Source organism: Benincasa hispida, chromosome 4 (assembly GCF_027475165.1).
Source record: "Benincasa hispida cultivar pf3 chromosome 4, pf3_genome.v1.1, whole genome shotgun sequence".
NCBI lineage: Eukaryota > Viridiplantae > Streptophyta > Magnoliopsida > Cucurbitales > Cucurbitaceae > Benincasa > Benincasa hispida.
Genome location: NC_143481.1, coordinates 67,749,666 through 67,766,909, shown reverse-complemented (window position 1 = coordinate 67,766,909; position 17,244 = coordinate 67,749,666). Strand labels below are relative to the sequence as shown.

The 17,244-nt window shown below is 32.9% G+C and overlaps 1 protein-coding gene across 1 annotated transcript; it reads right to left on the bottom strand.

Moving 5' to 3' along the window:
- Positions 1 to 1,723: 1,723 nt before the first annotated feature.
- On the bottom strand, positions 1,724 to 6,437 carry LOC120075139 (L-Ala-D/L-amino acid epimerase-like). The gene is made up of 7 exons (XM_039028313.2): positions 5,836 to 6,437; positions 3,997 to 4,107; positions 3,669 to 3,885; positions 3,265 to 3,595; positions 3,096 to 3,157; positions 2,913 to 2,984; positions 1,724 to 2,049 (listed from the first exon to the last, which is right to left on the bottom strand). The coding sequence occupies exons 1-7, from the start codon at positions 6,361 to 6,363 to the stop codon at positions 2,030 to 2,032; spliced, it is 1,341 nt and encodes a 446-aa protein (XP_038884241.1). The 5' UTR covers positions 6,364 to 6,437; the 3' UTR covers positions 1,724 to 2,029.
- Between the last annotated feature and the right edge of the window lie 10,807 nt (positions 6,438 to 17,244).

Genomic DNA, 17,244 nt, shown 5'->3' with positions numbered 1-17,244 from the left:
ACCACATCCAAATTTGTCATATGGGATGGGTCAAATATATCATTATCCTGCTATGCAAAATTTGCTTCCACACTTTTCCCTTTTTTCTTCAGGAAGGCTTGATAGAGGTCAACTAAGTGTTTTGACGTACGACAGGTACGTGACCAATGTCCAATCATTCCGCACCAGAAGCATTTATTTTCAACATTCTTTGAACTCTTATCTTGTGGAGCTTTTTCTTTGTGATCATCATTTTGCATGGTTCTTTTAAAATTTGAATGATTAGAGCGACCACCACGAAAATAATAATTAGTTCTTTCTCTACCACGGTCATGACCTCGACCACGACCACAATCATGACCTCGACTACAATTATTAAAATTCACAGCATTCACTTCAGGTAATAGTGTCGTTCCAGTTGGTCGAGATTCATGATTCTTCATCAATAACTCGTTATTTTGTTCAGCAGCGAGAAGACATGAAATTAATTCAGAATACTATTTAAAACCTTCCTCTCAATATTGCTGCTGCAGAAGCATATTCGAGACATGAAATGTAGAAAATGTCTTCTCTAACACATCAACATCAATATTTTTCTCTCCGCATAACAACAATTTTTAGCTGATTTTAAACAATGTGGAGTTGTAATCACTTATTGATTTGAAATCTTGTAGCCTCAAGTGCATCCACTCATCACGAGCTTTAGGAAGAATAACTATTTTGTTTATGATCATACCTCTGTTTCAAATTTTTTTCACAAGATATAGGGATCTTTTATTATAAGATACTTCATTTTCAATCCCTCGTGGAGATGATGACAAAGAAAAATCATAGCTCTTGCTTTGTCTTGACTGGATGTCGTATTTTCTTCTTTAATAGTCTCTCCAAGATTCAGATGGATTTCGACATTAAGTACCCATGATAAATAATTATTGTCGTTAATATCAAGGATGGAAAATTCTAATTTTGTGAGATTTGTCATGGCAACACTATTACTTATGTTAGAAATTTAAAAGATATTGAATATGCAAAATAACATTAAATTTATTAATTACAACAAAGAGTGAAAAATTGACATACCTTTAAGACCTACCTTTGGCGAGAAAAACGACAGGAACTCATGCTGATAACGTGTTGTGAATTTGAGGAGCACAACGGGAACATGGATGGTAATAAAATATAATATTAAAATAAATAAAACATAATATATAAATAAAATAAAATAATAAAATGAGAAATGAGAAAATTTCAAATTTCTCCACTTTGTATGGAATTTGCCCAATATGTGTCTTTCAAAATCCACAAAAGGTCACTATTTATAGACAACTTGGTAAGTAAGAGGTGGATTACATGGACACTAAAAATGAGTATTTACAACATACATGGATAATATTTTAGAAAATTGGGGTATGACACATGATCAATGGACATTAGGCATGAGCATCTAATTACCATCTATTTTCTATAATATTTATGATATTATCACCACATAGTAATATTTATTTTTACTTTATTTAATATTATAATGAATGGAATTTGATTATCAATGTCAATAAAACTATACTATCGATCGTATATGTATATGGATAATAATACAATTAATAACAAATACAAATTTAATATTATTCATCAACCAATTTATTGTTATGTTATAGAATATGGTTGGATATTCATGTCAATTCCAATGCTTAGAGGACTTCTACGGTCTAAGTTAATAGTAGAGTTTAAAATAGGATAGAAATGATTTCTTAACCAACCGTAGCTAAATTAATTTAAAATATAACAATTGAATTTTCCAAGTAAATGAAGGAATTATTTGATTCATATCTAACATTTTAATGTACATCACAAAGTTTCTAATATTTTCTCCAATTTCCATGGCCTTGGAATTGATGGCTTAAAAATGTTTTGTTCATAGTTCCAACAGAGTTTGTCCTCTACTCCTTCAAGGCTTAGCAATTTGGTGAGTGGCATTGCATCATCAATTGTTTGGAGAATTGGAGTATTTATTTTCTACAGAAAACCACAAGGGTTGCCAAAATTGCACATTTCAAGGTAACCCACCAGCATCTGCCAGAATATCAGCCATATAATTAGTAAACAGTTCCATACAAAGTTTGATTTCTATCATAAAATCATTTAAAATTTAAATGACACCAAAAATCTAATCACAACCTTACTTGTCAAATCATCTAATTGTGTATCAAGAATATGTGGGTTAAGAGAACCGAATCTATAGTTTCGAGGTGTTGATAATACAAGCACGATCTTAATTGAACTATGTTCAATAACTTAACGAATGATTTTTACATGCTTAAAAGAACATTTAGAACTAGTTTTTAAATTTGAGGGACCAGATAAAAATTAATCCGAGGGCAAAAATATAATTTTTCTTAAAAGAAGTTTAATCCATTTTCAGAATGTCCTAACTCATTTGGATAGTAATTTGTCTAAGAAGTTTAATTCATTTTCATGATAGAAATATACATATGATAATATCAATGAAGAAACTATGATAGACCATAGCTTTTCAAGAGAGCTACTCTCTCCCAGATTCTCCATTGGAAATTACTATCCAAATTATTCACACCTTGCTTCCAACTCATTTCCTTTATTTATAGCTAAAAATCTTAACAAACTTGCTATCAAATTACTAATATACCCCTTCTAATAGCCTACTAATATGCTACTAATAATCTTATAATTTCCACAAAACATAACTAGGGGTCTTGGAAGCACTTCTAACAAAGTAATATTGGGATATTTTAAGAAGTAAATATGGTGCAATACCCCTTTGGTTGGTTTACTAAGAAAAGCATATTTAGTTAAGCAATATATCTGCCATATTCAAATGAATTAAAACAAGGCAGTGACTGCTAATAAGACTGAGATAGATGATATAAAAAGGAAAACATGGGAATATATTATCTCACCAGGAAGAAGATTCCAATTCAAGAAGCCTCCTTGGCCTCTAGCATTATTAAACTTGTAAACAGCACCAGAAGCTAGTTGAGGACAAAACAATAATATCACAAATTTGAGCTTAGCCCAAGGGCGCCATAGTTGTAAACAAGAAAGTTCACTTCTGTTATAAGGGTTTATTTTATAATGTTTACCTTCATAGCCTCCAACAACATGATCTTCTGCTAATAAAAATGGTGTATCAAGAACAATGTACCTGCAATTTGAATAAGAAACTTCATTGAAACCAGGAAACCTAAACGTTGCTGCTCTTTGAAATGGCATAAAAACAGAATGGTGATGGAAAAAGACATGAAAGATTACTTGAAGCAACCAACTCCAGCAGCCAAATGCCCTGCAAAGCCGGTTGCGAGTCTCGTCTCGGCCATGCTGTCAACCATAAGAATCAAGCCTGATTTTCTTGCCAGTTTTATTATTTCTAGAACTCCAAGGACTCCAAACTTGGGCAACTTAATGTTTATAGCATCCACAAGATTTTCATCGATTATCTTCTGAACATCGGTCAAGCTCCGACAGCTTTCATCCACTGCAACAGGTATCCCATACATTCTAGCCACATTACTGACTTCATGAAGACCTTTCCAGTCATCTCGGTCTACAGGTTGCTCAAAAACAAGAGGCACTACCCCCATATCTGCCATTAGAATAACCATTTAAGACAATTTTTACATACTCTTAGCTCATTTTCTATCTTGGCAAATTGTTACCCTTCAATTTCTCAAGAAATTTAATTGCTTCGTCGGTTGTGTATCCTTCATTTGCATCAAACATGAATGAGCAGCAGGGTTGTGCTGCATGAATGGCCTCGATAGCTGCAATTTCTGCAGCAAAGTTTTTCCCAACAACAAGCTTAAGAGTCTTAAATCCTTGATTGTAATACTTTGAAGCCAAGATTGAGGCCTCCTCCGGGGAAATAATTGGGACCTGCAGAATCAAATTTTACAAAGAAAAGTGGGAGATGAAGAGTTTTTTTTTTTTATTATTTAAGAATCAATCAAAAACATTACTATAGCACAAAAGTTCATCGAACTCAACTGTTATTGCAGTCGTTAATGTACTTGTCACACCACCAAATAATCTCCAGAGTGGAACATTGATGCTATTTGCAACTGCATCAATCAATGCCATCTCTACCCCAGCCCTGATCTTTAGAATACAGAAACTGTTTAAAGAGTTGCTCTTAATACTACAGCAACCAGAGTCAATATTCAAAGCTAAGGACAATTTATCACCATAATGAAAGTAAAATCTATTACTGCTTGTATTACCACTTGAAGTTGAAACATAGGAAAGAATCTTGATCTCCAGATGCTTTTTTGGGCATTGACAACGAGATCAATATCAAATTTAAGGAGTCCTTGAAGCAAAATGCACATGTAGTGATAGCCAAATGACAAATAATGATATGAATGACTATGATACTTTCCACTTCAAACTTAAATGAGTATAATTTTGCTTTTTTTTTTTTTTTTTTCCCCTATCAAAAGACCACATTTTTTTGGAGATATCCTTGGTTATATCCTAGAATGTTTCATATTTCTAAGGAAAAATGCATATTTTCGTTCATAAATGTTGGAGTGTTTTTCAATTTAGCTCCCATGGTTACAATTTAAGGATTTTCAGTTATACCTCTTCTATTGGTAAATGTTAAAATTGTTTAATGATAAAGCGTACATGACATGATATTTTGTAAGTTGATAGATATTTATAAGATGAATTACGTTATAGGAGAGGAAAAGCCAAATTTTGTATATGGATGAATGGACCTAATTATTCTTTTACATTTTTACCAAATCACTTGGCATCAAATCATGAAAGTTTATTATTATTTAACTTTAACATTGATGATTGGAAAGGGCATAATTGAAAATAGTTAATTCGTGAGAAATCAAATTGAGGAGATAAAATGGAAAAACATCCAAAAATTAAATAATAAAATATATAGGTCCCATTTGTTAATTATTTCTTTTTTTTTTTTCTTTAAATTACGCCCTATTTCCCCATTTCTTATCATGATTTGCATCTTTCTTGAGTACAATAGTTGAATTTTTAGCTAAATTCCAAAAACAAAAACAATTAAAAGCTACAACTTGTTTGATAACACCATTTCATCTTTTGTTCTTAGTTTATGAAAATTAAACCCATTTTCTTCCCATTTCTAACAATAATTTTCATCTTTTTTAAGTACAATGGAAATTCTTAGTCAAATTCCAAAAATAAAAAGAAGTGTTTAAAAAATAATTTTTTTAGTTTTCAAATTTTGGTTTGGTTTTTTAAGCCATTTGGAGGTAGAAATGGTGTCTATAGACTTAATTTTCTAAAACAAAATTAAATGGTAACAAAACGAGGCCATAATTAGCCAATTTCTATATATGGGCTACATTTATGTAAAAAGAAATGTTCAAATCCTCATGCTTGGTCAAAAGGGTCAAATTTTGAAGTACCATGGGTTTGGCCAACTAGTCAATGAAGATAAAATGTATCTATCGAACATTTGGGATTGGGATCCGGGTTTTGACTTGGTAAAAGATATTCGAGAATATATATCTAAACCAACTTAATAGTCATGGTAAAAAATATTGGAGAGTATATGTCTAAACCAACTTAGTAGTGATGCTGATGATGTTAAAGTTATACAGTTAGTTTCAAGAGAAAGAAAATGATATGAGTTAAGTTAGCACAAAAGTAATAGGATCTACAAATAAATGGAAATGTATTAAAACAGAATTCTAAAAGAAGGCTAGGCTATTGTTATGGAGTAATGATGAGATCAAAGCCAATAATCTTCCCACAAAACTTACTAAATTAAACACATCCACTCAATTCCTTTCAAAGAAATCCACAATGAAAGATTTCAGTAAAACTCTCACTCACCGGAGCAAACTCCCGAGGCGAAAGAATCCCAGTAATATCATCGAACACCGAAGTCAGAGTCGCCGGAGGAGTCAGGCGGAGGTAGTTGCAAACCTCCTCAGCCTTCGCAAGAGCCATTTCAAGACTAACATCAGTAACAAAAGGAAGCACCTGAACTTCCCCCCAACCAACACACCCATTACTCAGCTCAACTCTGATCGCAACATTCTCCACAGTTTCGAGCTTGGAGTTGCCAAAATGCAAGGGCGAATTAAGCCCAATACTCAATGGCCTCCCCTCAGCCCTCTGCACATTCACCCAAAAAGTATCGGCCACATTTCGGAAGCCGAAACTTACCCTTTGAGCAGAAGGAGCGGCTGGATCTGCAATTAGCTCGACATTGCTGCCATGGCTGGAAACGATTTGGAGCTTGGAAGTGGTTCTGGGAATGTGTTGGAGAAGGGAGGAAGAAGAAGAAGAAGATGGGAAAAGAAGGGCTGATAGAAGTGAAGCCATGGATTGCTGCAGAACATAGGAACAGTCTCTCATGATTTGATATGGTTAGGACTTATTTTATTTGTGGTGTGGAAACGTGGAGCTGATTAATGAACATTTTCGGGCTGCTTACAAAATGACAAACCAACAAAAGCATCCGTTGGCGGCATCAGGCATGAGAGGACCCCACTGTCGTATTCGCCTCAAATTAAACATGTGATTCCTTCCTCCAACATTTTCATATCCTTAAAACTGACTTTTTTTTTTCTTATGTGTGTATGTTCAACCAGAGCATACCACAAATGGATGACGATTCTTTTCGAGGTTGACCTACCACAATCAAAATCAATTCGAATATATTATTAATTTTAATTTATATTATAATTTTATTATTTTTTTTAATTTATTCTCCAAAAACTTCTAAAAATAATTTTTTTTAAATGAAACTTTTATAAATTAAATTTGAGCTGTCAATCTTAATTCATTATATAAAAATAATTAAATCAAGCTTTTATGAATTGACATTTTATTTCTTTCTAGAATAAAAATTGGAAGATTTTTAAGTATAAAAAACTGGGCCAAACTATTTACAATATGTAGCAAAAAGAACCTTAGACAGTTACAGCCCAATCAAAGCCCAAAAATTGTGTAAAATACTAAAAAAAGTCATGCCTAATTAATTCAGCCGATTTTTCCCTCTAACATTTCATCTCCCTCTTCACCCAGATAACTCTTCATCTCCTCCTCCTATCGCCAGTCTGTCGATCATTCTTCTTCTTCTTCTTCTTCTTCTTCTTCTTCTTCTTCTTCTTCTTCTTCTTCTTCTTCTTCCATCACGTTGCTTCACGTCGACTTGGTTTTTTTCCATCACGATACTTCTTCCATTCAAGTTGTTTCATCTTCCCCGACATTTTTCTATTTAGGTCCTTTTCTTCAATCGGCTTGGTTCATCGAGCTACTTTTTTTCCTCTATTTACATCCATTTTTCGTCCGTTGTCTTGGTCCTCTTCTTCTTTTTCTTAATCCTTCTTCTACCACTACATCAACATCAAAAGGTAGAACTCTTTTCTTTTCTTCTTATCAATTTATGAGTGATTATACTTATTAAGTCTGATTCTTGTTCCTTGTTTATGGTAATATTACCTTTAGTTTTAGTTTCCCTTGTTCTCCCTTTTGAGTTTTTGTCTTCTTTTGTTTATTTGATGATCACTCTTTTTTAGCAGTCTTCCTTTTGATTTTTTTTTTTATAGTGGTATATCACTGTCTATCAGTGATATGAACATTTTCTCATATATTTTATGTTTTCTATCATTCATACCACTACCAATGTATATACATTATGTTTTCTTAGATATGTTTAGTTGGGGCCACTTACAGTTGGTGTTTTTATATTTCTTTTATAGATAGTGTTTTTATCATAGGCTAATTACAACTGCCATGCTTTAGTATATAAAAAGACAATAGACAGTGATACAAGTCTATCACTGTTTATCAACGATAGACAGTGGTAGAATTCAAATTTCTATCAGTGTCTATCGATGATAGACAGTTATAGACACTATCACTATCTATCACATTTCATGGTTTGCAATAGACAGTGATAGAATTCAAATTTTCATCAGTGTCTATTGTTGATAGACATTGATAGATTTTCATCACTATCAATTAATGATAAACAATGATAGACACTATCACTGTCTATCGCATTGCATAGTTTGCAATAGATAGTGATAGAAGTTTATCGCTATCTATCAGTGATAGACAATAGTGGAATTCAGATTTCCATCCGTATCTATTGATGATAGACACTGATAGACTTCTCGATAGACAGTGATAAACACTATCACTGTCTATCACATTTTATGGTTTGCAATAGATAGTGATAGAAGTCTATCACTGTCTATCAGCAATAGATAGTGATAGAATTCAGATTTCCATCATTGTTTATCGATGATAGACACTAATAGACTTCCATCACTGTCTATTGATGATAGATACTGATAGAAATCATTAAATGATAATAGTGAGTGATAGTTTATGATAGAATATACATATATCACTTGTTTATTGCTCTTGTATGTTTAAACAAGTGGAAATAACATGAACATCAAACAATAATGCAAGATCAGAACAAGCATTTGAAGATAACAATATGCATCTCACTAGATGTAATACAAATTATAAAAAACCAATTAGATGATAGGAATTTAAATAGTTTTAGAAATGGTCCATTCAAACACTTTCTAAATATAAAAATTGAGAAAATGCCCACAAGATTCATAAACTATCTTTTAAGAAGACAATGCATTACAAATAAGCCAAATGTCTTGGCTTCTAACTTTAATGGGCATATAGCAGGGTTTGGATTAAAAGAGTTTTGTTTAATCACAGGTTTAAGTGGTACTCAACTACCATCAATAGGTTTAGAAGAAAAAGAGCAAATTTCTAAACTTAGAAAAATAGTCTTTAAGAATGATGATTCGATTGATAGAAAGGACATTGAGAGAAACTTTAAGTTCCTACATGTTCTCAAAGTGATAGTGTCAAGGTTAAGTTGGCAAACCTCCTTCTTTTAGAGTTCTTTTTAATCCCAAGGTAAGGACACAATATTGTTAATTGGAAACATGTTGCAATATTGGACAATGAAGAAGAATTTAAAACCTATCCTTGGGGACGATTGTCATATAACTTGACATATCAATTTTTCAATAAGACTTCTTCTACTGAAAAGGATTTTGGATGCTTTTAAGGTTTTCCTTTAGCACTAGTTTATTAATCATTTGAAATAATACCAAAACTTTCAGCAATAGATATTGGATTTGGAATACAAATTTACAATCAAAGTCCAAGAATAATATCATGGGAGTGCTTGCAACATGATCATTAAAGAAATCTTAAGGAGAATATCTTTAAAAGAAATGATGTAAGTATTTTCTATAATTTCATAGTCTCATTTTTATTACTTTCAATGGTTTCAAACAAAAAACAGATAGTAGTCTATCACTGATAGACAGTGATTGACTTCTATCACCATCTATCAACAAAAACAGTGATACACAAATATCATAAAAAAACTTGTTAGTGTTTTCCTGTTTTTCATCTAATGATTTAACATGTGTTTAAACTTGTAGTTTGTGTAATTCCACTAGTTCCAACAGAAGAAGAATCATAATCAACCACCATCAAATATTTGATAGATTTGGAAGAAAAGAAGAAGGAAAAGATAGAAAGAGAAAGAAAAAAAGAAGAAGAAGAAATAAATGAAGGAAGAGATTTAATTGGAGGAAAAAAGGAACATGGGAAAAATATAATGGAGAAAATAGAATAACTGAAAAATGACCAACAGAGGGTAGAAAAAGAGTAGAAAAGTTTGAAATAAGGCCCATAAGAGATCATTAGAATGTTAAAAACCATCATAGAAAGACTGAATGATAGACTTCCAATTGAAAAGCTTCCACAAGAAGAACAAGAAAAAGAGGTTGAAGAGATCATAAAAAAAAAAAAACAAACAAAGCTCCTTCTTGTAGCTTACAAATTCTTAAAAGAAATTATGAAATTGAAAAAATGGTGAATTATGTTGCGAATTATGTAGCTTAGATAAGTCTTTTGCTATGTATTATTTCATTTTTAAATGTAAACATACATTTACTAACTAAACTAAAATTATTTTTTCTTGTAGATTAAAATTAGGAATGAAGGAAAGGTTTGTATACAAGTTTTAGTACTGAGACATAAAGAAACTCTTATACAAGAGTACCTATGAGTGGAAGCGGATCTTTCCAAAAGCATTGTGACCGAATTTCCACATTTACATTCAAACAAATAGATATGCATTAATCTACTAAATTACCAACATGCTTAAAGATAAATAAACACGAGAACAAGGAAACTTACCAGTTGAAGACTTTCTTTTCAAAAAATCTCGCTCTCTCCACGAACGGATGCTCTCGCTCTCATTGGAATGGCAAGCTAGCGTTCAGCAACACCCGATCGTCTACCACGAACGGACTCCACACAAACAGATGAAGATGGGGACGACATCACCACTTGGAACCTTTAGTATTCTCGGAGTGAGAATCCAAAGAGTGGGCTCTGTTCGGATTTGGTAGAGGAGATGAGGAAAAGAAATCGTATACAACGATCAAGCAAGTGGGAGAAAGCATCGTCTATCGTATAGATAGGGTGCTTGATCATTTAGCTGAGGTACACGATCGTGTACGAAAAGGTAGGCGATCGTCTATACAATCGTTTAGTTAAAGCTCGGCACTAAGCGATCATTTATTAAAACATGGGTGATCGTTTAGTAGATGCACGCACGCGTGTAAGCAATCGTTTAGTAAACATAAGCTATCGTATAGGCTCTGATTTACTAAACGATAGAAAGCCAAACATACCTTGGGCCATTAACTGTGTTCTTTGCAAAATGAAAACAATTTTTATTTTATTTTTCAGTTATAAAATCCGAATGGAACTTCCCACTAACGTATGGTTACAGAGACAACAGCGGCCAACTATCCCATAACTGTCCAATTGAAAAATACTAAACATAATCATATTATATTTATTAACCTATAGTTTAATATCATATGTCAACCATAATGTTTTCTCCTTCACTAGATATAAATCATATTTATATCCAATTTCTTCTAAATAATATATCTCATACATAAAGTCAATCATATCATATATAATTAACCAGTTCAATCATATCATATATAATCGAACTCCCTCTTGTCAATTTGAATATTTCAAACTGTCCCAAAAACTGATTTCTAACTTGAATCCAAGCTACCAAGTGAACCTTATGAACCTATGGCTCGAAGCTCCAACGGCACGTGAATAGCTGACTAAACTCTTTAGCCACGAGATCTACCATCCGTTAACTGTCAGACATTCCACTAAAGACCGACAACTGAACTCTCCTTACCAAAAATATATTTTTGTGTCTATCGGATATAACCAATCATCAGTACGATAACCCTTCATAGATGCTCGTAAGTACAGTTAGGTCAATTTACCATTTTGCCCCTATAGTTACATCTTACTCCTTAAATACCACTGATCCTTCTAATGAATAATACAACATAGTCCTACTATGTGTGAACACCTCTCGGGCCATGAAAAGAAGTGTGGCGCCACATCGCTCAAATCTAGGGATCAGCCCTTAAGGGAGTAATCTATCTACTTACCCCTACTTCAGGGAAAGAGTGAATTTTATCTTGTGTAGCTGAGTTCCCAGCTCCCAAATCAGACGAATCCCCAAAGTGGTAGGTTTGAGTCGGAAACCTGGCCACTCACACCCATGAAAATCAAAGGACCGCCCTCAATGGCAGGAGCTCCCAACTCACTCAGGATTGAGGTCATGTTACCCATGGTTATCTTAGTGAAGTGAAGTCTCTGTCATGAACGACGTTATATAATGAGACGTTAACACTTCATGGTCAGGTCTTATACAAACTCTTTGTATAGGACACCCCCGCTCGCATGTCCCCACACGAATGATCAGGATCAGATCATCTGTGGCAAGTCACAACACTTGTAACTATTCTACAAAGCGGGCCACATCCGTAGCATTACCAGGATAAGGTTTCCCTCCTATATTCATATACTACAGACCATTTTGGTTATCACTTAAGATATGATCCACTTATATGTCACCACATATATGCTTAAGTTACATAATAACAACTAGGGATTTTAGTTTATTGGTTTGTGGTAAAGCAAATAAAACATCCAATGTGCAAAGTCAAGTAGTGAAGAAAATATCATATCATACATCACAAGCGTTCATACAAAATGTGTTTACAAACTACAGGACACGAGATTTTAGGGCATCATCCCCAACAAAACAGTGGTATGTCACTGCCTATCAATGCATTTTTCTTCCATTTGTTTTGTGTCTTTTATTATAGGAATCTCATTCTTTTCATTATCTTTGTGTATGATTTATGTTTTTTGTTTTAGGAATCTTATACACAAACACAATAGATTGAAACACAAGATGATTTTGACGATATTCAACCTCTACCTGTGGAAACCCCAAAGACACAAGAATTAACAACAGTGTTCGAGGAAGAGGATGGAAAGGAAAAGATTTTCTTCGTCTCTTAAGCTATGTATTTCCTCTGTTAAGCTACATATTGTCTCTGTTAAGTTACATATTGTCATGAAAGTCAATTAATCTATCACTAGATCTATCACTGCCCATCTATCACTGATAGAATTCTATCAGGGTCTATTACTAACAAAAAATTCTATGACTTTCTTTATTCTTATGTAACAATGACACATTATATTGTATTGTATTATTGTAGCAAAATGAATTTGAACCTATAGAGCATTTGAAAAAAAAAAACTGATCATGTTCAGCATAAGGTAAATATCTAAGTTGAAATCTAAATGATAGACTTCTAAATGATAGACTTTTAACATATACACTGATAGAATTCTATCAGTGTATATCAATGATAGACATTATATTCCTGATAGATGTCAATGAGGTCAATCCCTAAATAGTGTATGGTATACTTCTATAACTTCCTTAATCCTCATATTTGTAGGAAAAAGAATTTGAAGCTGATGAACATATGAAAAAAACTGATCATGTTCAACAAAAGGATAAGGTAAATATATAGACACTATAAAAGAAATAAAGCAATAGGTTGTCTTCTTAAGTATTTTAGAATTTTGAATCTTCTTAAGTATCCACTAGTCATAGAGCTCATCACTGTTATAGAGAGTGATAGTGCTCTATATCTATATATCACTTTCTATCAGTGATAGAATTCTATCACTTTTTATCAGTGATAGAGCTCTATCACTTTCTATCACTAATGGACGGTGATAGAGCTCTATCACTCTCTATCAGTGGTAGAAAAATATTCACATCCATATATATTCACACAAAAAACTATCTATATGCATAACAACAAATCAAAAATAAAGAATTATAAAAATTAACGAAAGATTGAAAAGAACACAAATACAGCAATCAAGTTGATAGAATTCTAACATACTGAAAATCTAAAAAAAACAACAAGAAGAAGAAGGAATGCTACATATATGAATGGTCTGAAACCCTAGAAAAGAAGAGAATAGAACAACAAAAAGAAAAAGCACAGGACAGAAGAAAAGAAATTTAGGAGAGCAAGGAATCCATTATCAATGATGGACGGATAGAAGAATCCATTATCAACAGGGAAGAAGCCATCGACGGATGCGTATAAATCAAAGAAGAAAATCAACAAAGAAACGTAAGCGTAGAAAATAAAAGAAAAAAGTCGTACCATGATTGAGGAAGAAAGTATTCGATGAAGACGATTGGCGAGGAAGAAGATCACGACGTCGAGAAGGAAGATCATGAAAGACGCAATGACTGAAATTGAAAAAAAAAAGGGAAACGAAGATAATGCGACAAACGAAGGGTATTTTTGGTAATTTGAAAAAAAGGAAACCTATAATCTTTTTTTGCTATAAATCGTAAATAGTTTTGTTTTTTCCTATTTATAAGAATTATCCATAAAAATTTAAATAAATGACTTTATTAACTTGAACCAACCAATCCAAATGTTTCATGGTTGGGTTGAGTTGGTTTCATTTTTTTAAAAGGGTTATTTGGATTAACGAAATTTACAACTCGGACAATTTGGTCAGATCTAAAACCTCATTCAACCTAACCCATGAACACCCCTAGTATTCAGGTGACCATTTTAAGAGGGCCATTTTCATTGATGACCCATTCCAACGTATGAAATCTAATCTTTTTCTTACGTCAAAACACATTATCGAATTTTATAACTTATTTATGATCATATTTATTGTAACCCTAGCGCGATGATCATTTTTATCGCGATCTTCATTTTTTTCAAGAAATCTCAACAAACTGTGAGAAAAATGAAAAAATCTCTATCGCGATTTCATTTTTCTCACCCAAGAAACAACAAACTATGAGAATAAATGAAAAAAACACAACAGAAAAATAAAAATTGCAATAGAGATGGTCATCGCATTAAGGCTACTATATACATGATAATCTCTAACGCATTAAGTTATAAAATGCGATAATATGTTGCGAGATAAGCAAAATGTTAGGTTTCACACATTTGTGGAGGACAGATCATAATCATAAAGAGGTTTGTAAATGGGTCATCCATGTGTTGTATGAATTTAAATTTTGCACTAACAATTGTATTAATTAAAGCATGATGAATTTTTTTCAGTGTTACCAATTTACATGAAAGGTTGCATTTGTAAAAACATTGTGTGAAAATTATAATTGTATCAATTAAACCTCTAAACGTTCGTAACTAAATCAATTCAAACTCTTAGATGAAATTTTCTTTGAAAATTGTCCCTGCATTTATTTTAATCATCCATTTTATAAAATCAATATTTGAAAAAGTTTACACACGTTTCAAGAACTAATATATGAATGATTTTTAAAGGTAGTCGTAATGAAGGGTTTAAATTCGACTATTAAAAATTTATGAATTTAATTAACACAAATTATAAGTTTCACACGATATTTGTTGAAGAAAATTTAGAGAGAAGTATAAATTGATACACCTATCAAAATTTAAGACTTAAATTGATACAATCATTAGTTTACATGCATGTATGCACGTGCACAAACATGTGTCACAATCGCACTTTCAGAAGCTTCATTCAGCAATTGTTTGGCACTTGTTTTTGCTCACAAACAAATAAACCAATTCAAAAACGGAATGCCGATGGCACACCAAGTGCCTCTTGCAATCTCTACCTCCGTTTTAGAGAAAATGATTTTAGAAAACGGATTTAGAGGAAAAGGTTTTCGCAAACGTTTGAATGTATGAATAGAGAAGAGAAAGATAGTAGCAGGTTAGAAAGCAATAAGCAACAACAACGACTTTATAGCATACCACTTCGGGTATGGAGAAGTGTTGGCTATTCTTATCCTCATATAGTACATTCTGGAAAAAAAAAAAAAAAAAAAAAAAAAAAGCCAACTGGCACCCTTGCATATGCAAAAGGGCGAACGATCACTTACAACAAAAAGTACAAGGAAAGTAAACTAACTTAATTAATGAAATACATAACATGAAAGCATGATAAAAAGGGGTTGGATTGAGCATGAGACCATGGGCAACAGGCCCTAGACAAGCATGACCGTGACGTTCTCTCCCACTTAATTGGTTGACGTCCCTGTCAATCAACTCTGCTCGAACTCAATGATCGCTGGAACATTCTTCAGGTCTTTTACGCACTTCCAAATGATTTCTTCGTCAGGGACGTATTTCCATTTTACCAAGAACTCTGTCAGTTCTCGTCTTCGTCTTCCAATACGGCGTGTACATTTGTCCAAAATTCGAGTGACTTCCTTCTCAATTGAATTCTTCATCCTGATAGGTGGACGCATCAACATGTTATGATGTTCGTCATCGGGGTCAGGATGATAGGGCTTCAGTATACTAACGTGGATGACAGGATGGATCTTCATCCACGAGGGTAACTGAACTTTATACGAGGTTTTTCTGACTTTCTCAATCACTTCAACTGATCCTTCATATTTTCGTACGAGGCGTTGGTCTCTCTAACCCTGAAAAGGGAATTGTTCTGGTTGCAACTTGATCAGAACTTTGTCCCCAGCCTGGAACTCGAGGGGGCTGCGTTTCTTATCAGCCCACTTTTTCATTCTCCTTGATGCTTTCTCTAGGTAGGCGCGTGCTATCTTGGAGGTTTGACTCCACTCTTTAGTGAAGTTATGCGTCTGAGGGCTTTTGCCTGCATAGGAGTGGTCCACCATATGTGGCATAAATTTCACATGATATTTGTTAAAGAAAATTCAAAGGAAACTATAAATTGATACATCTATAAAAATTTAGGATATAAATTAATACAATCATTAGTTTATATGCATGTATGTACGTGCAAGAACATGCACCATTCGTGGTATATGTAGATATTGTTCACAAAAAGAATCAATAAGTGTGTTTTTTTTATCTTATGGGGATGGACAACTAGTGTGTAGTAATTAGAAGGCAAGTCAAATGGATAGACAATTGGTTGGGAGGTTAATGATCAACACTCTTAACACTTTTAAGTCAATGTTTAAATCTTAGTAGTGTCGAGTTAAGTTTGGATAGTATTGTGTGTCTCTTTAGTGGGATAAGTCTCTTTTGTTTATAACGAAAAGTAAGGAGAGGAAGATTATATGACTAAGTTAGGAGGGTAAGTCTAGCCCTCCACGTGTGTTTGGTGTTGCTTCTTAGCTCAACTTTTGATGGCACTGATGGGGCCAATCATTGGTCTAATCCACCATGACTCGAAACCTCACCCCATAATACCACCATACATCATGCATCTAAATTGAGCATGGTAGTTGTTGGGTACAAAACTTGAAATTGATTTGTAACACATTCATATGTTTTTTAAATTTTAATATTAGATGTGAAGTCAATTTCAATCTTTCATAAAAAATTTACAAATATATTTTTCAATTCTCAAAGTTTAATCATCCAAATAAAACTTTTCAAAGATTAAAGTATACTTGAAGTCAACTTAATGTTTTAGACTTGTATAAATTAACATAATATTTTAGAAGTATCTTGTATAACTTAACCTTCTATTTTCATCCAAACATTCTTAGAATGCCTATTTCAATGGCTCCCACCGAAAAGAAAAAAAGTAATTGTTATCGAAAAATTATCTACTTAAATTTCAAAACATTTGAAAAAATGCTTTCGAATATTTTATAATTTTATATATTCTTATAGATTTTTTTTTTTTAATAATGACAAAATTAGGATGGAAGGAAAAATAATGACAAAAAATGAGATGTAGAATCGTATACCTGATACACAATTTAGACAAAATTGTAAATCCAATCTATGATTTTAAACTCCACATGGCTGCCACATTCAAGACTTTGCCATGTAGTATGTCATGTCCGAAATC

Excerpts from the sequence above, each read along its gene's own strand:
- LOC120075139 (XM_039028313.2), bottom strand. The coding sequence starts at position 6,363 with ATGAGAGACTGTTCCTATGTTCTGCAGCAATCCATGGCTTCACTTCTA. Across the intron at positions 3,596-3,668 it reads ATTTCTTGAGAAATTGAAGG|ATATGGGGGTAGTGCCTCTT; the intron begins GTAACAATTTGC and ends TTCTAATGGCAG. Across the intron at positions 2,050-2,912 it reads GAATTGGAATCTTCTTCCTG|ATGCTGGTGGGTTACCTTGA; the intron begins GTGAGATAATAT and ends ATATTCTGGCAG.